This window comes from Sturnira hondurensis, unplaced genomic scaffold, assembly GCF_014824575.4.
Source record: "Sturnira hondurensis isolate 20B ecotype Veracruz unplaced genomic scaffold, ASM1482457v3 Scaffold0022136, whole genome shotgun sequence".
Classification (NCBI taxonomy): Eukaryota; Metazoa; Chordata; class Mammalia; order Chiroptera; family Phyllostomidae; genus Sturnira; species Sturnira hondurensis.
This window is the reverse complement of record NW_028094767.1, coordinates 2281824-2304282: the sequence shown is the minus strand read 5'-3', so window position 1 is coordinate 2304282 and position 22459 is coordinate 2281824. Positions and strand designations below refer to the sequence as shown.

Genomic DNA, 22459 nt, shown 5'->3' with positions numbered 1-22459 from the left:
CACAACAGTTCGTTGTGGTATAAATATTTATACTCTACCAGCATAGAGAAATTAACACAGTCATGCAATGAGATAAAATCAAAGTGGATTGATATTTATTGTTCTTTCCTCACTGGGAGTTGATTAACTGGGTGGATAAGTTTGGGACAAGAGTCAGGGAGAGGTAATGTGTGCAGGGGCCAGGGCACTTGGTCAGGAGCGAGGGAGGCCTCATTTCCCTGGAAGAGGAAATGTCGATTAGTGCTTAAGATCTGTTACTGAGCCTCAGCACGAGCTGCATGATCTCGGGCAGGTTACTTAACTGCTCGGAGCCTCAGTTTTTCTCACCTATAACCTGGAGATAATGAAACTTAGTTTCTAGGACAGTTACCAAGGCAAAATAAGTATTTTAACTTGAGCACCTATGAAGCGCTCAAAAAACAACAGCTGTTAATATTATAAGGAACAGATCATGTAATAATCCTAAAAAAGAAAATGCAGGAAGCATCATTACCTTTTTACATGAGGCAGACCTCTACTTTCATTATTGAACCATTATTTCTGAAAATCAGTGAATCCTAGTCTTATGATAATGGCTAAAGAAAATATTGAAATATGAAGCCACAGCAGACAATAGTTAAGGTAGTTCTGCATTCACTATCACTTATTAAGAATTATTATTTTGGCTCTACAATGTGGTAGTTTTACTGTAAGGCAAATTTAGATGATTTTGATAAATGTCTGGGCTTTGCTTGGATGTTTGTGTACTCTTAATCTAGAATTTTCCCTGCATTGTCTTTTCTGCAATTTCCTTTATCTGTCTCCTTTCCTTTTTTCTGCAAATAGTAACAACGTTGGGGGTGCATGTTATTGCAGCTTGGTTTTTAACTTTATTCTTAGATTTTTCTTTTGGGAGGAGAGTCCATCACGTGCTTCTGGGAAGGCTAAAGCACTTAAGACTAGTTCAGACAACACTCCTGGAAGCAGGGTGGATCTTTGAAAAAGAAAGATTGAACATGTGTTTCTTTTAGGGGCTGTTTTTGACACTGTTGATACACAGTTTCACTGAAAATACCGTTGCTGGGAGCATGATTCCACTTTGAAAGGAGAACGCTATTCTGTTACCAGAGGCTTTGAGTCATTGTTCTCGCAGCAGATGCTTCCTGGAACGGGAGGACTTAGGATCAAGACATGTCTCCCTTTGCTTTATCTGACTTCTCCAGTTGTAACTATATGTAGATAAAAGAGAACTTCTACATCAGTGAGGTCTGGATCTTGCTAGGATTCATTTTTATTCATTAAAAAATTTTATTTATTGATATTTAAGAGAGGGGGGAGAGAGAGAGAGAAAGGAGCATCAGTTTGTTGTTCCATTTGTTTAGGCATTCATTCATTGATTCTCGTATGTGTCCTGACCAGGGATGGAACCCGCAACCTTGGCATATAGTTCAGTTGGTTAATGCTTTAACCAGCTGAGCTACCCAGCCAGAGCTCATTTTTATTCCTAATTTAACCACATTTCACTTTAAACCAGATAAACACAAACAAGTAAATACATTTTAGGTCTGACTATTTCATCACTTTTTTATGAAGCTCTCCAAGAAAAGATTGATTTTAATAAAGCTTCATCTTCTAGCACAGCTGGGAAAGGATGGGGACGGTTTCTAAGTGGCTGTTTCTAGCAGTAGCCATCTTCTTAGACATTCAGGGGGCAGGGTGGTGGTCGCCATAACCAGAATGCATTTCTACTTTTTTTCTACTTTATTTTTTGTCAGAAATAGTAGTAGCTAAAGGATTTGAATTGTAGTACCTTAATAAATGCAAAACAGTGTGGCTTGTCCTCAAGGAAGAATTCATTTGTTTGAAGACATGGGGAAAACTCTCTTTGCATTTATGTCCATGAGGCCAGCAGCATCGATTGCATTGTAGCTAATTTTTCATTTGTAACGTATTCTACATTTATGAGGGATTATTTATGTTTTTTTGAACTGGAACCCTTTAGAAAAACTGTTCCTGCTAAGTTCTGTGCAGTTGTCTAAAGATGTATTCATATCTTTTTAGTGGTGAGATTCGGACACTCAAATGTACTGGTCGTTATCAGTACACCACCACCACTGTCACCACCACCGTTGTTACCAGTCTCATCGTCAGCGTCCCTTTGGTGGGTAGAACTAGCTAGCTTCATAATCTTATCATCCATTGTGTTAGAGAGGACATCTCCTGGTGAGTGCCTACTGCTCCAGAGGCACCGTTTATTCACAGTGCCAAGACCACTTCCATCTTCCCACTGAGGCATTGGGGTGAGACCTGCTCTTTGAATGTGTCTATATTCTTTAATAATATACTTTTCCCTTTTGCACTAAAATCTTGTAGAGTTAGTGGGGCATTGACCTTCTGTTTTTTTAAGAATTAATAATTCTTCTTTGTCCTCTGTGGTTTTCTCTCTTTTCCACATTGAATATGTGGTGTATTATTTCCCATTTGGATCAAGTAAGGTTGGGAAATCAATAGTTCTTAAATTGGGATATTAGCTGAAAACTTCAAAAAAATTCATTCAGCACTGGTGGGAACAAAGCTCCTGATCATATGTTTCATAACTTATGGCTCAAAATCAGTCCCATGGTTTTTATGAAAGTAGATTAATGAGTGTGGTGTGTGGGCAGGTCTCCCAGGGCAGGTTTTCACAGGCAGCTTTGCTAGCAGAGCTCAGTCTGAACTTGCAGTTATGTGAGAATTATTAAAGGGTGTTGCTCTTCATTCACATGTCTTTGCTATTGTGCGTGGTATGTATAAATAGGTAGGTGGCGCCTGAGGATAAAGGGCCGTAGTGTAGTAACCATGATGTACCAGTCTACATAAACGCACATCATTCGTGGTTGTGTGGCTGTGGGCAGTCATGATCTCAACAGGCTTCAGTTTTATTATCTGAAGAATGGTGGTTTCTGCCGTTTACAATTATATACCCATTGTAAGAATTAAGTGAGCTAACATGTTTAAAGCACTTAACACATGGGAATTATTCAGGAAAATGGTAGCTGTTGTTATTAGAGGAGAATTACAACAATCATGTCAGAGGCAATTGTTAATCACCTATTGGGACAGTCTTGAACTCTATAAAGGACACATCACTAGGAGAGAATGGGAAATAATTTAATGTGTTAATTGTTGAGTTCCCTATAGTGCAAGGGACTTTCTGCATCATATTTAATTTTAATAACTCCATGAAAAAGGCACTACAGTGACACTAAGAGAGAACAAGTAATTTTCTTGACTTAATGCAGTAGTAAATGATAAAGCTTGAATTTGAATTTGGTTCTGCTGTTTCTGAATTTGAAGGTTTTCCACTGCCTGGAAAAGCATGGAATAGTTTTCATCTGCTTTATTTTGGAATATCGATGCAAAGTCGTATCAGTCATTTTCTTCTGAAATCACCTTCAGCCCTGGATGGTGTGGCTCAGTGGACTGAGTGCCTGTGAACCAGAAGGTTGCTGGTTCAATTTCCAGTCAGGGCACATGCCTGGGTTGCAGGCCAAGTCCCTGGTTTGGGCCATGTGAGAGGTAACCAATCAATGTTTCTCTCACACATTGATGTTTCTCTTCTTCTCTTTCTCCTTCTCGACCCCACTATCTAAAGAATAAATAAAAATCTTTAAAAATATATTTTAAAAAATCACAAAATTGTCTTCATGTTCGCTGGTGGGAGTTTAGTCCTAGATCTAATGAATCATAATCTAGATGTGAAGAATCTCAAGATGCAATGCTGGCTCTCCTTCTCACTTACTGTGAGCGTCATAGAATTTGGGGGCTGGACAGGACCTCAGAGATAAGCCAGTTCGATCACCTAATTTGTGGCTGAGGAGGCTGAGGTGTGGTGTTTGGTGACTTGCCTAAGGTGAGATCACTTGTTGGTGGAAACAGATTGCAGGTCTCCAAATTTGTAGTTCAATGCCATTTCCATTATACTCTGGGAAACTCCCATAACATATGGAGAACTGTGTGTAAGACCAAGGATATATTTGCAAAGGTCGTTTAAAATAATTAATTAATTAATTAATTAATTAATTGTTTTTAGAGAGGGGAAGGAAAGGAGAAAGAGACGAAGAGAAACATCAATATGTGGTTCTGCAAACCAGGCATGTGCCCTGACAGGGAATTGAACCGGTGAGCCTTTGGTTTGCTGTCCGGCACTCAATCCAGAGTCACACCAGCCAGGGCATGGTTCTTCTTCTTCTTCTTGTTCTTCTTCTTTTTTTTTTTGACACGGAAGGAAATAAGGCTAACTAAGGAGTTTTAAAATGCTTACCTGCATTTTTGTGCAAGTTTCTTATTTCAGCTCAAGGTGGAATTGCTCATTATGGACGAATGGCTCTGCACCGGGGTGAGGGTGGGGATAGGGCCAGGGGCCTCACAGACCTTTTTCAAATTAATTTCTGTGGCTGTGTTTCTCAAAGTTCAGGTAGTAGCCTTGTGGCCACCCCCTGAAGGCAAGGGAAAGGTCTAGGAATCTAAACTTTATTTTAAGCAATCACCACCGCTGATTCTTAGACATTTTAAACTGAGAACAACACTCCTTTAGTATCCAAGGAATTCTTCTTGATCCAGTACCAGAAACCCTGAGAGGCACGTCTTTGCAAGTTGATGATGATTCACCGCAGCTGAGAGAAGGCCCCCTGCCAGACTTCCGTATTTGCCTTTCAAGCAGCCCCCAACCCTCAGCATGGGTGTTAATATTAACCTGGGGAGAGACTTGGGTTTGATATTGAATCAGTAACTGAGTGAAGTTGGAAGTGAACATACTGGTTCTTTAAAGTCCAAGGTAAATGTTTGCAGTAAACGTTTCGCAGCTTCTCTCCTAACACGTGATGAGTCACTGTTCCAGTGACTCACTGAGGGTTGTGGTGGAAATAGAAATCAGATCCTGAGAATTTGGGCTGAGTTGCTGTTTGATCCTCTATGTGACTGATTTTCAACCTTTTTCATCTCATGCACTCATAAGCTAATTACTAAAATGCTGTGGCACATTAAAATATACCTATTTTTTGCCAACTTGACCAAAAAATAGGTATACTTTTGATTTGTTCATACCAGATGGCTGTTGTGTCAGTTATTGTCATTTTTTTATTTGACAATCTAAGGGAAAAGAGGTCAGTGCCCCTGACTACAAAGTCAGGTATTGTGTGTTTTAAAATTCTTGCAGCACACTGGTTGAAAATTGCTGCTTTATGGATTTTTTTTTGCTGCTTTATGTTTTTAAGAGGGCTTTGCAATGCTGAAACTAGTTGTTTCCCCAGTGACATTTCTCTCCATTCATTTATTATTTGCTCTGTGTGAAATGTGAATAAATGAGGGGTGGGGAATAAGAGGAAGGACGGCATTAGAGGAAGTGTAGAGGTTGTGGAAGGATAACATAATAAAAGTGCAGAAGGCTGGAGAGTTTTTATTTTTGTTTGTATAAAAAATTCAGTGTGGTTTGTAAATAGTACTCATTACGCATAACCCTGTATATGGTACTGTTTTACCTTTTACATCCAGAGTGATACAAATACCCATTCATAAATGTTCCACCTCTGCTGACGTATTGGCATTTTAGTGGGAACGGTTACTTCTCATACTGGAGAAGGAAAGGGTGTGCCAGAGGAAAGAGCCAGTGGCTAAGAGTGAGGTGGTGAGAAGGAGATAGAGGTTTGTGTGTGTGTTTTCTGAAAAGATGTTACATTCTGCTTTATATATAAGTTTGAGGAGACATTCAGATGGAGATGTTCAGCAGGTAGTTTTGAAATTGTCGGGAGGGAGGGAGTTCAAGGTATTGTTTTCACAGAGGCAGGCAGTATTTCAAGTCTTGGTGGAAATACATCAGAGGCACAGGAGAGACAATGCTTCTGGAAAGAGCAAGACTAACAGCAGAGCTTGGGAGGAGGAGCAGAACTCAATGAAATGGACAGACATTGAGCAGTTGGAGACAGGGATAGATTGAAGAGGGTGAGATGTCTCAGAAACCAAGGGAGTTACAGAGGTTTTAATAGTTCCAAGAGTCCCAGAAGGTCAGAGAAGAGAAGATGAGGACAAAGAAAGGGGGACTGATGATCCTCAAGTGAATAGTTTTAAGTTGAGGGGAAAAGCCAAGTTTTAAGTGATAGGTGGGTGGTGTGAAAATATAATCAGAAAGTGTAGCTCACTCTGCAGAAGTTTGACAATAGAACGAAGAGAGGTCTGTTGAAAGGCCCAGGGAGAGGTAAAGGTGATGCAAAGGTGAGGGGTGGATAATTTATGGGTAAGAGGTGGTGGGATTGGGACCAGGAACTCAGGTGAGCCAATTGTTCTTTAAAAAAGTGTACTTTTTCTTTGACGTAAGAAAGAAATAGAAGAGGATGAGTAAAGTATGAACTTGAGATAAAGGGGATAAAATTGAAATATGGTTTTAGGAAAACTTTGCCATAGTGAATCTATCTGACTCTAACTTGTACAGACTGGCCACCTTTTTATTGGAAGTGGGAATAAACATTTCAAGTAGCAGCCAGTTGGAGAGAGAAGCACAGACTGGAGATGTTCCCTGGTGGTGCCCTAACCTGGGTCCCCGCTGGACTGTGGAACATTGGAATGCGAAGGCCAATACTTATATTGGTATGGGGGGAAGGAGCACATAAGAGAGAAGAGAGAGGGACTGTTTATGGTGGCAGCATGGGCCAGGAAAAGTCATTTTCCTTCTTCCTAAATCCCTCTGGCTGGACTAGTGATCAAACTGACGTGAGACAGAGCAACAGGAGAAGGATGGGTGCCTGCAGGGCTGCACAGGGGAGAGAGGTGCTAATAACGTGGGTAAGGGAGAAAGGACAGATGAGTGGATGTGCTCAAACCCTAACACCAGAGCGCACTAAGCTACAGAGGAGGCACAGGGAGAGCTTATGAGATTTTGTTTGGGCTAACATTTTTGAAGAAATAGCTGAGTCTGTCCTGTACAGTTTGGGAGACAGTGGATCAGAATGGGGGCTTGGTAGGCACAATGGAATTGAACCCTTGGCACTGCTTGTGTGGCCTTGGAGCAAGTCACTTCATCTCATTTGGTGTCAGTATTTTTATTTCTATAATGGTAATAATTATAGTACCTACCTCAGGACATTGTGAGAATTAAATGAGACAGTGCTTTAAAACCGTGCTGTCCACTGTGGTGGCCACTAGCCACAGGGATTTAGTTTTCCAGGACTTTGAAATGTGGCTCATACCAGTTGAGCTGGACTGTGCCCATAACATACCCACCAGATTTTGAATACTTAGTACCAAAAATGCAACGAAACTCATTTTTCATGATGATTACATGGTCAATGGTTAGATGTTGGATATGTTGGGTTAAATAATTATGTTATAAAAATAATTCCACCCATTTCTTTTTCCCCTTTTTTGGTGTACTGCCTCACAACATTCACCATAGTGCCTGACACGTGATAAACACTCAGGAGTGTCTGCGATGTTGCACCTCACGTTCCCCAGTGTTGCGTATTTGTCAGTACTGGTACCTCCCTCCACCCTGTGGCGTGTGGCCAGGTGTCTGTGTTGGTGGCCGTTTGACTCTGACTTGAGTGGGCCTTCAGTCTCATTCTGTATCCCTTGGGGAAGGAAGAAGTCTCCCTGAAAAGACAGCCATACTATAAATGTGCAAAGAGCCTGATGATAGTAAACATCGTATGTTTGGGTGGCCTTAAGGTTTTGTGGCAGCTGGTCAGCTTGGCCTTTATGGTGCGTGTAGCCATCCACAGTGCAATACAGATGAGTGTGCTTGTGTACCAACAGATCTTTATGGAGCTTAAATTTGGAGTTCATCTAATTTTCACATGTCACAAAATATTGTTCTCTTTATTTTTCCACCTATCGTCAGTGTAAGAAATGTTCAGACCTGTAGAGCATTGTTGTGAGTTTATTTGAGCCAAACTGATGACCATTGCTAGGAAGCAAAACCTTAATGGATTGAGGAAATGCTCTGGAAAATGGCAGTTTTACCACTTAATTTTCTTTAAATCCTCACTCAAGGACATTTTTTTCACTGCTTTTTTAGAGCCCTGACTGGTGTGACTCACTTGGTTGGCTGCAAAGTAAAAAGTTACCAGTTCGGTTCCCAGTCAGGGCACATGCCTGGGTTGCTGGCCAGGTCCCCAGTTTTGGGTGTGAGAGACAACCAATTGGTGTTTCTTTTGCACATTGATGTTTCTCTCCCTTTCTTTCTCCCTCCCTTTCCCTCTCTCCAAAATAAATAAGTAAATAAAATCTTTAAAAAAAGAAAAAAAAGAGAGGGGGGGGGAGAGAGAGAAACATTGATGTGAGAGAGAAACATCAATTAGCTGCCTCTAAGTAGGCTCTTTTAACCGCAACGTAGACATGTGTCCTGACCAAGAATCAAACCCACACCCTTTGGTTTATGGGATGATGCTCCAACCAACTGAGCCACACCAGGAGGGCTACCACTTATTTTATGTTATAGTCAAAGGCAATGATGTAAGGAAGTTACGTGAGATTCATTACGTGATATATTAGGAAGGTGGGAGAGGGCAAAGCAAGGAAATCTCTGGGATTGGATCAAAAATGAAACAGATAGATGCATACTTCTTTTACATTTGTGAATATAATATAATTCATATGAGTTTATTTGAGCCAAACTGGCAATAATTGCCAGGAAGCAAAATCTCAACAAATTGAGAAAATGCTCCAGAGAATGGAGCATTTGGTGCTAGATTAGGTGATAGCTTCGGGGGTGGGAGAAAGTAAAGTGGGGAAATCTCTGGGGTTGGGTAAAGAGTAAAATGAAGAGACAAATACTGCTTTTGCATTGGTGGATATAGGATAGTTAATAATTCACGTTTATAGCTCATAGAGATGGTATGTGGGGGAAGATAGCAATGAGGGATTCTGGTGGGAGATTGTGCCATGAGGGGTCTGGGAAAAGGGCTTACTCAGATATTCCAAAGGAATGCTATTTTAGATGCAAAAAGACAATGACAGGCTCAGTTAAGGTAAAGAATGTCAAGGAATATACCCGCCTAGGACAGGACTACCTGCCATGGTTTGATTTTAGCTAGGAAATTTTCATTTTAGACCATCCTATTGAAATCAGAAAAGCTGGCATTCATGCCGCCTGTCACTACCAGAACCAGTAAGTAGAAACAAAGATTGAGTTTTTGTGGGCACTTTATTCACATACCAGTGATCTGAGAAGATGGAGAGTTATGTACCCTCAAAAATTGTCTTAACATCGCATTTCAAGTGTACCTTTTTATAAGGAGAAGGAAGAATAGGTAAGGAGTTTGGGGGAAAGGTGCACTGGATAAGAGTTACAGTCTGGCATCCATTGGCCTAGTACGTTTTCATCTGTTGATCAACAGTTCTTTATCTGCATCAGGAGTGTTCCCTCCCTAGCACACAGCGGCTGGATACCATCTCCATCACTCGCAGACCTCTTGGGGCACAGAGGTTGACTTCCTTGTCATCTGCTGGAGTCAGGCATTCCAGTTCCTGGAATAATAGCTTTCCACATGCATTAATCACTGAAACCTATCAACTAAGGCCAATTTTTTTAACACTTGAATTCCCCTATCACTGTGTAGTTACTTTAGGTCTCTGAGTGTGTAAGGCTGCCATGCAAGCCTCCCCTGAACTTGTCAGCTTTAGTGTGTGGCTCTTTTTTATCCACAGCAGTATATTATTGAATAGCAGGAGCTGCCAGAAATAATTAAGCAGTAAATACTAACTCAGGCATATATTATGTAGAAAGTCTTTTTTTTTTCCATAGAGGATATTTCTGGACCTAGTGGATTTCCAGTTACACAGTACTCCTTCCTTTCAATGTTCTTCTACAGAGCTATTTTGCGAGCACAGATGTCAGAAGAGGCAGCATATGGTGTTACAGAGTGTGTTTAAAAAGTTAAGGAAAGGTTAGTTTTTGTGTATGCCATTTATACAATTTAAAAATAGCATCGACTCTATTTGTAAATCAAAAGGCCAGCACTCAGGCTTGTGCCAAGTGAGAAGCCTGAACACAAGGTTTCTTTTGAGTGGTTTAGTGGTGCTGGGAAGAGAAAGCATCTGAAGGGTGTTAAGACTGACTTTCTCTGGTTATACACAAAAATGATAGGAGTTTTACAAAGTTACCTATAGTAAGGTCGAAAAGGACTTTACATAACAGACTATATCTTTGCTCAGTGATTTTAAAGAGTGCAACACAGGGTTTCATGAGGTGCTGACTATTTCCCATGTCTGACTGGAGTCTTGCCAAAAGAGAAAAAAAGTTCACAACAACTTGTAAATACTACGTATTTCATCCTTAGCCTAGCATCAGGAGAGAAAGACACTACTATTCCTCATCTACACTTCTACTACACCGCTCTCAGTTTTATGTTTTGGTGGTATAAATTATGGCTAAAATGTTAGGACTTTCAAATAAAATTTAAGTGCCTAGGATATTCCAGGCTGCGTTTGTAAATTTAGAAGAAAGAAAGTAGAAAACAATGTTAAGTCCTCAGAGTTGCCCTTTTAATAAGGACACATGAGACCAGTGTGTGGGCCTTAAATCAGATCACCCACCCTTGAGTCACGCTCTGAATTGAGCAAGAATCAGCTTTTGGAGTCAGCTTCTGTTTCTGGCTGTGTCTTTCCTGGGTCTGTGAAAGGACGGGGTTCACGTGTCAGAGCAGTGGGACCCAGGCATGTGTCAATCCCATTCCAATTTCTTGACAAAAACTTGTCAAAGCTTTGACTCTACTAAGAGCTACATCAGAGGAGGAGTGGAGATGTGGAATAGCCTGGTCCCACATCCATGTGTGGTGGGTAAAAGTTCAGGAGGGATATCTTGGAGTGAGGGGTCCCAGGCCCACAACAGGCCCCCCAAGCCAGGGTTCTAGTGCCAGGAACTTAAGTCCCCGTAACTTCTGGCTACAAAAAAACAGCAGAAATTGAGTCAGTAGAAGAAACTTCTGGAGTCCCAAGCAGTTCCCCCTTAAAGAACCCAAACATGGACTTATTCAGACTTACTCCCTCTGAGCTCCAGCACCAGGGTAGCTGCGTGAAAGGTACCAGTGGCATACAGGGAGGAACTGAATTGTCCGGCATCAAGGCAGGAGCTGGGACAGCCTTCTTCCAGACATAAAAGTGGGCAGAGGCTATTGTCCTTTTGCTCAGCCCTCCTCCCACAGAGCCACAAAGTAGGCAGGCAGGTGCCATCTCTGAGACTCCATAAACCTGGCTCATACTGTTTACCCCACCCTGGAGATCCTCTGAGGATCCATCCCACCAAACTTATGGACCCATCTGAACTGTTAACCTTGACTTTTCTATATGAATGGCTGGTCTTGGTTCATGCTTCACAACTTCCTAAATCCACTCAAACAAGCAACAGCCAGCCTCAGTGGCCCCTAGACCCCATACCTCTTGCTAAGTGGCCCCAGTGTGGCACTAACAGCAGCCAGCCTAGATTCACAGCTTGGCTTTGCCTGGGAATCTCTAAACCCTGCATAAGTAGCAGCCATCTTATATTGCTTTGTAACTCATGAAGGGTGGCTCTGAAGAGAACACAGGTGAAGAATGACATTGGTCTCTACTACTTGGGAAACCTCAGAGCCTGGGCACTCAATGGACAGCTGCAGACCACAGTGGAACACCACTGCCCTGCCCCTGCACAGCTGATCCTCCACAGCAGGTGGAGGCTGGGGGTCACAGTCAGTTCTTGCAGCTGACTCGCCTGGGTAAATCCCTCCCATAACCTGCCAACAGCAATCAGGGCTCAACTGCAACAGGAGGGTGTACTCAGCCTGTACAAAGGGAACACCTCAAGTGGGCCAGCTTGGATGATAGGGGAGGCTGTGCCACCAGACCCTATAGGATACCTGCTATTTTAGGCCATGCTACCAAGACAGGGAGTTGTACAGCTCTACCTAATACATAGAAGCAAACACAGGGTGGCTAAAATGAGGAGACAAAGAAACACAGCTCAAATGAAAGGTCAGATCGAAACTCCAGAAAAAAAACTAAACAAGAGAGATAAGCAACCTATCAGATGTGGAGTTCAAAATACTGGTTATAAGGCTGCTCAAGGAACTTAGTGAGGACCTCAACATCATAAAAAGATCCAGTCAGAAATGAAGGATACAGTAATTGAAATAAGAATAATTTACTGGGAAATAACATTAGAGTAGATGAAGCCAACAATCAAATCAATGATTTGGAACGCAAGGAAGCAAAAAAACAACTAACAAGAACAACAAGAAGAAAAGAGTTAAAAAAATGAAGATAGTGCAAGCAAGCCTCTGAGACAACTTCAAGAGGTCCAATATTCTAGGGGTGCCAGAAGGAGAATAGAAAGAGCAAGGAGTTGGAACTCTATTTGAAAAACTAGTGAAAGAAAACTTCCCTAATTTGGTGAAGGGAAATAGATATGGAAGTCCAGGAAGCACACAGAGTCCCAAACAAGATGGTTGCAAAGAGGCCCACTCCAAGATACATCATAATTAAATGCCAACGTTTAAAGATAAAGAGAGAATCTCAGAAGCAGCAAAAGGATAGCAGTTAGTTACCTACAGGGGAGTTCCCATAAGACTGTCAGCTGATTTCTGAAAACAAACTTTGCAGGCTAGAAGGGATTGTTAAGAAATATGCAAAGTCATGTAAAGCAAGGACCTATAGCCAAGATTGCTCTACTCAGCGAAGCTATCATTTAGAATCAAAGGGCAGATAAAGAGCTTCCCAGACAAGAAAAAACTAAATGAGTTCATCACCACCAAACCATTATTTAATGAAATGTTAAAGGGACTTATTTGAGAAAAAGAAGAGCAAAACTATGAACAATAATATGGCAATAAATACATATCCATCAACAATTGAATCTAAAAAACAAACTGAGCAAACAAGAACAGAGACAGAATCATAGATACAGAGAGGGTTTTGATGGTTGCCAGATGGTAGGGAGGTGTGGGGGATAATGGTTGAAGAGGTGAGGTGATTAAGAAGTACAAATAGGTAGTCACAGAATAGCTATGTATGTAAAGTACAGTCTAGGAAATGGAGTAGCCAGAGAACTTATATGCATGACCCGTGGACATGAACAATGGTGTGGGAATGGCCTGAGGGAGTGGGAGGTGCTGGGTGGAGGGGAGCAAAGGGGGAAAAATTGGGACAACTGTATAACATAATCAATAAAATATAATTTTAAAAAGATAGAAAAATTCTTCCTCTAAAAAAAAAGAGCTACATTTTTAAAAAGTTCTATGAGGGAGATCTTCTGCACTTCAATTTTGGGTAACTGGTTTTAGATTGCTAAAAAACTGCTTTATTTGGATTGTAGATTTACAGCTGTTTTTTACTTTGTCCCTGCTTCATGTCACTTAGATAAACAAATTATGCTCCCCCCAACTCCCTCTTTTAGTCTTTGTAAATTTGCCAGTGGTGGGAGGTAGGCAGTGTGTCAGGCCATGACAGAAAGGAAGCATATTGTTTCCTTAGTCACCAGGCTGACAAAAGAGCCAACCTGATGATTTATCCCAAAGTAATGAAAAATAAGTTAACTCTTAGTAATTGAGGGTGCAGGTTTGTTGGAGCTCAGCTTGCTGCAGTTTAATTTTTTTTTGTTTTATTCCACTGTGGTGTGTGCCTTGCTGTACCACCCAGAGGCAGTCCTTGAGGGATGAAGGACTCATTGCCCAGCCTGTGGGAGGGCTGCTGTCAGAGCCAGCACCCTCTGGGGATTACATCAGCTAAAGGGAGTCACCTTGCCTGGGGCACCCCTCCTTGGGTGGGGATCAGCCCCTCCTTGGATGGAGGTTCAGCTAACTCGGGACAACTCCCAAGGGTCATGGCTGCCTCTGAGCGCCCCTGTGCACGTCTGGAGCCTGCAGTTGTCTTTCTCCCCATCCCTCTCCCTAGTCCGGTTTCCTTCCCTTCCTCAGGTGCCCATCCCAAGGCACCCCCTACAAAACCTTTTGCACTTTTATCACCTCAGAGTTGGAACTCATCCTTAGATGTGGTTATTGTTTTACTCTGTTTTTAAGAGGGATATTTCAGATCTTGAAATTAACTTAGAATGTATCATAATTGTGTAGTGTGAAGAACTGATACAGTTGGGAGCTCTTCTAGTTTTCATATATCTATTTCACAGGTTGTTGTGTAACTTGAGTTATTTTAAAATGAGTTTCACCGCTGCAGCGCTTATAGTGTAACTGTAAGGGTTGGGAGAAACATTGGGGAGGAAGGAACTTTAGGCTCTGGTGACGACTGACAGAAAGTTGAGGGGAGAAAGGAATCTGAGGTGATTTGGAGCCTCTGTGACTGAGAGTGGGGATATCCACGTGCACCAGCAGGCTCTCTAGGCTGTGGGACTTGTGCAGTGACCAAAGGTGAGAATCGAAGAACAAAAGTACAACTGCTGTTTTCAGCCCGAGAGACAGTACAGAGTGGCGGGTTAGAGCTGGGACCAGGCTGTGGGGCTTAGATCTGGGCTCCCTTCTTTTCTGTGTGATCTTGGGCAAGTCACTTAATGTCGCTGTGACAGGTTTCTCATGTGTAAATTGAGGATACTAATACTAATAAGATCATGGTGAGGATTAAACCAGTCAATACGTGTAATGGTTGTAGAACACTCGAAGTAGTGTCTATATTGTTGTATTCACAAAATTAAAAATCTTATTCACAGAGCTGTTGGTTGTTTTATTGCTTCTGAGCAAACACCCTAGTCTTCTACCCTCCAGACCAGCACTGTCCAGTCTAATGTAATCTTTTTAGTAAGCACATTAAAAAAGTAAAAAGAAACATGAAATTAATCTTCATAATATATTTATTTAACCCAATAATTTATGAATATTATCAGTTCAACATGTAATGACTGCAAAAATTATTGAGCTAGTTTACAGTCTTTTTTGTTGTTTGAAGCCTTGGATGTGGGGTGTATTTTACACGTGCAATGAACATATTTCAGCTGCTCAATAGTCACGTGTGGCTAGAGGCCACTGTAATGGACTGTGCAGCTTTAGAGGTTTGCTAGTTAACCTTTTTTTTGAAAAACATTCATACGTGTTCTGGGTATCTGTTACTGTGAGTGAGCCAACTCCAAAATGCAGTGGCTTAAAACAACAGCGGTTTGTTATTTCTCGCGAGTCTCACTCGCCCAGTTTGTACACATAGGATGGATGATTATCGGCGGAATCATTTATTACCATGATGGTTGTGACATTTTCTAATTCCATGGTTCCTTGTACATTTATTAGTTAGAATTTGGTGGTAAAGAAGAACTTTTTCTTCTCCCTCAGCTAGTCATCTACTTAATTACATAGCAGTATAAATTCACAGATTCTTGTTTTTTCAGTAGGTTGTAATCCATTATTTGTTAGAATGCTCAAGTTGCCTGACCATTATATATCTATGTAGATATAGTCATACATGTACATGGTTTTATGTTTTTCAGATTTCCTGTATTACCCCTGCCCCCACACATGTGTAGCTTCCCGTATTGTCCACATCACTCACCAGAATGGTATTTTTTTTCTTTAGCAAGGATGGACCTACATTGACACATCATAACATCATAATCACCCCAAATCCATAGTTTACTTTAGGGTTCACTCTTGGTGTTGTACATTCTATGGATTTGGACAAATGTGGAATATTGGATTCATCATTATAATATCATACAAGGTACTTTTGCTGCCCTAAAAGTCTGTGCTCTGCCTGTTCATCTTATTATTGTCTTCATTGTTGTACCTTTTCCACAACTTCAAATAGTTGAAATGATACAGTCTGAAAATGATACAGTCTGAAAAGCTTCTTCAGATTGGCTTTCTTTTACCTAGTCATATGCATTTAAGTTTCCTGCTTTTAATCACCTTTTACATGTAAGTGTATGGTCCATTTTGAGTTGAATTTTGTAGAGGGTATAAAGTGTGTGTCTAGGGTCACTTTTGTTCCATGTGGATGTCCAGTTGTTCCAGTGCATTTGTTGAAGAGGCTCTTTCTCTGCTCCATCTTATTGCCTTCACTGCCTTGTTAAAGATCAACTGACTATATTTAGGGCAGTCTATTCCTGGGCTTTCTGTTCTCCACTGATCTATTTGTCTATTTTTTCTCCCATACAACACTCCCTTTATTGAGGTAGCTCTATAGTAAGTCTTCAGATTTGATAGTGTCATTCTTCCAATTTTGTTTTTTTCCTTCACTATTGAATTGGCTGTGCTGGGTCTTTTGTCTCTCCACAGAAACTTTATTATTATTTTTAAAGATTTTATTTATTTATCTTTAGAGGGGAAGGGAAGGAGAGAAGGAGAGAAGTATCAATGTATGGTTGCCTCTCATGAGTCCCCTGCTGGGAACTGGCCTGCAACCCAGGCATGTGCCCTGACTGGGAATCGAACCGCGATCATGATTGTGTGGTTCGCAGGCCCACGCTCAATCCACTGAGCTATGCCAGCCAGGGCTCTCCACAGAAACTTTAAAACAGTTTGTCAATGTCCATATATTAACTTGGTAGGATTTTGATTGTGATTGTATTAATGTATAGATAAAGTTGGGAAGAACTGACAACTTGATAATACTGAGTTTTTCTATCTGTGAAGCTGGAATATATTTTCATTTATTTAGTCCTTTTTTGATTTTGTTTATCAGAATTTTGTAGTTTTCCTCATTTATTTATTTTTTTAAAGATTTTATTTATTTATCTTTAGAGGGGAAGGGAAGGAGAGAGGGAGAGAAATATCAATGTATGGTTGCCTCTCGTGAGTCCCCTGCTGGGAACTGGCCTGCAACCCAGGCATGTGCCCTGACTGGGAATCGAACCGCGATCATGATTGTGTGGTTCGCAGGCCTGTGCTCAATCCACTGAGCTACACCAGCCAGGGTAGTTTTCCTCATTTAGATCTTATACCTCCTTTAGATATTTTGTTAGATTTATACCTAAGTGTTTCATTTTCTTGTTTTTAATTTCAAATTCCAGTTGTTCATTGTTGGTATATAGTGACCATATTTTTAATTGAGAAAACACTCTCTCTACATGTGCTGAGGTACCTGGTAAGATCAGAGCAAATTCTGCTCTGTGGCAGATATTCTCAATTTCAAATTATTTCCGTATAGAAATGTCTCAGTGTTTCAGCCCAGATATTTCCATGGTCTGTCTCTTTGCAGAGTACCATATCTCTTTTTGATAAATATTTTTATAAGACAGAACTTGCCAAGTAAGTCGTCTATCTGTGGCTCTTTTGGATGTTTCACCAAGTTTAGTTCCTGCAGTATCATAGGGCTTCTCAATTTCACTTTAGTTCAGTATGGAATGTGTCTGTTGGGTTGGCCAAAGAGTTGGTTTGGTTTTTTCCGTAAGGTGGCTCTAGTAGCCCTAACTTGTCCTTAACTTCATTCAGAACAATTTTGCTAGATTGTATTGTGACAGCTGTCTTATCAGAGTGCATTTAAAAGAACTTATCAAAATTGGTGAATTGGGTACAGTCATTTTAATATTGAAGATATAAGAAAATACACAACATTTTTGGCATATCATGCTCTATTATTTCAAGAAGGGTAAAAATACAACTAGAAAGAGATTTGTGGAGTGTATGGAAAAGGTCTTGTGATTTATGGAATGTGTCAAAAGTGATCTGCAATGTTTTGTGCTGTAGATTTCTCACTGAATGATGCTTCAGTGTTGGGTGGACCAGTTGAAGTGGATGGAGTTCAAATCAAGACATTAATTGAGAACAGTCAGTGTTATACCATGTGGGAGATAGCTGACATACTCAAAATATCCAAATCAATAAAGTTATTGGTGAAAGTGAAAAAATGTGTCTTTTATTTCACAGAAAAAACTAAAGGGACTTTTTGGTCAACTCATTGTATTATTAAAAATAAGAACTAGGCTTCTGGCATGGTTGTGCGAGCAGCTTCTTGAAATGTCCTGAATCTGTGTGTGAAATCCAGGTTGGAGCCTTGGTTGATCTCCAAGAATCCCAGTTGGTGGGGGGCGAATACCCTGGAGGCAGGACTGTCAGAGGCTGGCAGAAGACTCCCTTCACCAGTAGTGGGAGGAGAAGAGCAGAAATGGCCTGGGCTCCAGTGTTCCCCTGGTTCTTCCTCCCCTGCTTGGCTCCTTAGTCAGTGGCACTGAAAAATGGGCTGGGGGTTTGGGGGTATAGGAAATTCAGGTTAAACAGGTTTCTTGGCAGATCCACTGCCTGTAAACCCCGAGAGCCCACACTTTTTTAAAAATGAAGAAATTACGGCTTAAGGAACTGGAGAGTCGCCTGGAACAAGTGGATGGATTCGGAACACCCACACCACTTCTAGAACAGTATTCCACCAGGCCTCACATCGGAGGTTGTGTGTTGGATTCAACATAGATGAAGATGCATTGGAAATATATAATAGGAGTGTGGGAGAGTTTGAGTTAACAAATGTTGACATGGTTCAATGTGATGTGTGTTCATTAGCTAACAGAATGGCTAAGTAACTTTTTACAGTAATTATGAATCCTCCCTCGGAGACCAAAAATAATAAAGGGACAGATATGGCATTTCTGAAGACTGCTTTGAAAATGGCAAGAATAGCAATATAGTCTTTACACAAATCCTTAACTGGAGAACACATTCAAAAGAATGGAAAATCAAGATCGACATTATTGCAGAGCTGAGATATGACCTGCCAGCATCATACAAATTTCATAAAAAGAAATTAGTGGACATTGAAGTGGACCTAATTTTGTTTTCTTTTTAAAAGCCTCCAAAGATAGAAGCAGCTGAAAACATAATTAAAATGAATAAAAAATTTGTTTACTAAAAAATAAAGAACTAATGAGTAGAAGTTTCTTCCTTAAGTTGAAGTATTTCCGAAGGATGATTATAAAATTCCAAAGTTAAGTCTTGTGCAAATTAAAGCCATCTCATACAAATATTTTGCTAAAGAAAGAAAGACCCAGCAAAAATGCTGTGTTGGGGGGCTAGGATAACAGTGTGACCAGGGACAGCCCTGGAGAGGCCTCACCGTGTCTAAAAGGCCTCTCACCTTCACCACCCTCTTCCTACCTCTGATCTTGTCTCACCCAAGGTCTTCACTTCTGTAGACTCATGTTAACTTCTCCTTTGCATTTCCTGTACTCCACCTGGAAACTCTTCCTCTCCTTCCTTGCCTGGCTAATTTCTCCTTGGGTGAAACCCTGCAACCCAAGACTCTGGCATCATTTTCTCTAGGCATTTTCCCTCGACCCCTCCTCTATGTTCCCTGCCCTACCTCAGTTGTAGCCTGTGTTTAATTTTCCTCCTTTACCTTTTCAAACACATTTTTTGTCCAATGACCTGTTACCTAAGACTCCTGCTCTTTGCTTTCTATAGTGGCAGTTATTGGATAAATGGATATGTTCTAAGTGGGGTAAATGATGTTGCTGAATTGCTTATCTGCTCCTGAAAACATATTTGTATTTCACTGAGGCCCAATTGGGCAGCGGTGTCCAGAATGGGTGTGCACACACCTGGGAGTGCGTAAGCCCATTTATAAGGATCAGGGTAGAACCGTTACTAACTTTTATTCTATAATTCTGAGCAAAACTACGAAATTAAGGTTTTATAATATTTAATATTTTGTTTGAGCAAGTGCATGTATATCTTTATAAATCTGAGTTGACACTGGGAACGCGTACAATCCTAGATATTTTATTGATTGAACACTCCTTCGCAGAACATTTGAAGACCACTTGTATAGAGGCACACTAACATTCCCAGTACGCAAACTCTTCAAGCTATAATGGCTTACACTTATCAAATGCTACCTATGTGCCAGGCATTTTTCTATACACTTTACAAGCGTCAACATACTTATTCCTCACAACTGCCTTGTGAGATTGGTATGATTGCTGGCACCCTCAATTTAAGGGTAAAAAAAACTGACTCTGGAGAACTGGGTAACTGGTCAGGGATCAGAGTGGTATGTAACTGATTCAGGATAAAGCCGGTGTGGTCTAATTCCAGAGGCCACTTGCTTAACCCTTGCTCTGTGCTGGGCTGCGTGCTGCCTGCCCTTGTGGAATAGGCACACGGCCTCCAGGAGAGGGACCGTGTTTGTCTTGTTCATTGTGGTGCCCTGGATAAATACTTCTTAAATGAATGAAGGAACTGAGGGTCTGTCACCATCTCTGAATTCATGTCACCTAAATGGGAACTGTGGATATATACTCTTTTGTTTTTAACATGAAATGCTTTTTCCTTTGAAATAAATGGATCTGATGAGAAACTAGCATGAGTTGAATTAGCAGTCCTATGTTTAGAAACTTTACATAAAGAAAACTCTGCATCGCTCTAACACTAATGAGTCAGTTATGAGTCCCAGCTCACCACTGACATGACTAATGCCTTCCATTTCTTCCGTTGTCATGAGGGTATGAGAACATAAGTAATGAACCTCAGATTCCTTCTGTGCACTGTCTGCAGTGTCACTCAGATGTGTATAACCTTAAAACAGCAACAAGCACAGCAGTGACCATGACAGCAAAAATGATAATGGAAAAAGAGAAGTGGAACTTACTAATTTTGGGGTGGTTCACCCACTGAGAGCACTGTAAATCTGATTCGGTTTTCCTTAATTCTTTGGCACAAGAATTTGTAATAATCTTTCAGGTGTTCTGAGCATTCATAAAATTGTTTTGGTTTGACCAGATAAGTTTATGACTCCATTAGTTTATAATTCCCTCCATATGCAGGAGTATCAGGGGAGTCTTGCGAGTACAGTGTTGTATCATCCAATTCAAATTATGACTCTTTTTTCTTCTCCTTTTCCTTTAAGGCTCTTTCAAGACACTTACTCTTCCATCAGTAAGTATCCATTAAAAACTTGGTTTTAGAAATATACATTGCATCAGTGAATTAAATACATTGATATTTTATTGGTTTTACTATCAGTTTGAATTTTTTGTGTTTGTCTTGAGTTTTGTTCCAACCTTAGACTATTTGAGAAAAATATTCCTTTAAACTCACAGCAGAGATTTTCCTCTTGTAAAATAGAGAACTGAACTGAGGGAAGCTGGCCTTGGACTAGTAAGGAGTCTGGGCTGGTTTGGTCTTGCTTCTGCCGTAGTGGACCCTGCAGTGTGTAATTAACACTCCATCCTTTAAGTCCATCCTTGGCTGTGTATAATGTGCACCCACATTTTTAGCCCAAACTTTCAGGAAAAAAATCTTTCATTTTAATTTTCTAACTCAATTATTATTTATATTTAGATACTTGTTTTTTTTTGTATTGTAAAGAAATTTCAGCATTTATTTTTGAACATATTTTGGTACAAGAAATTTTATGTAACAAATAATTACAAAACACAAGAACAGATACCAGGTATTTCAAGTACTACCCATGTATAATGCGCATTTTTATTTTTCCCTAAAGAATTTGGGCAAAAATACTGCGCATTATACATGGCGAAATACTGTAGTTTCCTTGTGCTGGAAAAGGGCAGAGTCATGCTGAGCCATGTTGGAGCCTGAGGCAAAAGGAAGCATCGGTAAAAGCAGCCTGTCTTTTTTTAAAATTTCAATTTTCTGTTCATGATTTAATTATTTGTATTATTCTTGATATTTTAAACTACCTACAATAACGTTATTTATTTTGATTACTGAGTTTTTTGGAACCCCCTCAAATTTTGTGCCCAAGGTGAGTGCCTCACTCACCTCACCCTAGTCCCAGCCTTGGAGAAGGGGGTAAGACACTGTCTCTGTTTCATGACGGCTCCCTGGAGGCGAAATGAGATGTCAGAATGCTGTGAAATTTGATGAAGACGTGCCAAGGGGTTATTACTGTGTTGAGGGAGTATTGAATGATAGAATGTGATCATTAACTATTGTTTGTGAACTAATCCTAGTTCCCATAGCTTTGATTGGCAAGTTTGTACTTTTATTACCATGCTCCACTTTGGAGCGTCTCATGGTTTAATGAGTAGACCGCAGCATCCAACAAGAGGTACAATTGGTATACTTTTCTGAGAATAGATGACTAATGACTTTGACCCTGACACATTCCATACGTGGGGTCAGCATTACTTGATGAGCTGGGTTCCCCCATGACCTCTTGAAGGTTACTTGTCAAGCCCATGCAGAAACCACATTCGTTTTGAGGGGTTCCTGGAGAACCTAGTGCTCCCAAACAACACCTTATAAAAGTTACTTATATTCTCCACAGCTGTTAAGTTTCTTAGTTATTGTGTTTGTGGTTTCCTTATTAAGAAATATTCTGCTTTTCTATTATTAAAAAAAGTGGGGGTGAGTAGGGGGAGGGCACAGCAGGCAAAAGTAGCGCTGGGAACCTATCTTGGTGATGGTAAAACATTAGATTGCGTTGATGTAACCTATAACATTAGATGCTGGCCACCAGTGTCTGTGTATATAACACTGTTGAAGGAGCATTCAAATGAGAAGATTGAAATAAATTTTGTGTAATATAATTTCCCTATAGCAGAAAGGGGTGGGATTTAAGTTCAGGAACCATAGCTTAAAGCACA

The 22459-nt window shown here is 40.6% G+C and overlaps 1 protein-coding gene and 1 pseudogene across 1 annotated transcript in view; both read left to right on the top strand.

Moving 5' to 3' along the window:
• CD109 (CD109 molecule) overlaps positions 1–22459 on the top strand; it is a 119838-nt gene that overhangs the window by 4433 nt on the left and 92946 nt on the right. Inside the window, exon 4 of the mRNA XM_037034310.1 lies at positions 20755–20783. Within this exon, the coding sequence (XP_036890205.1) occupies positions 20755–20783 (29 nt within the window). The remainder of the gene's footprint in view (positions 1–20754; positions 20784–22459) is intronic.
• LOC118978700 (rRNA N6-adenosine-methyltransferase METTL5-like) lies at positions 18192–18696 on the top strand (annotated as a pseudogene).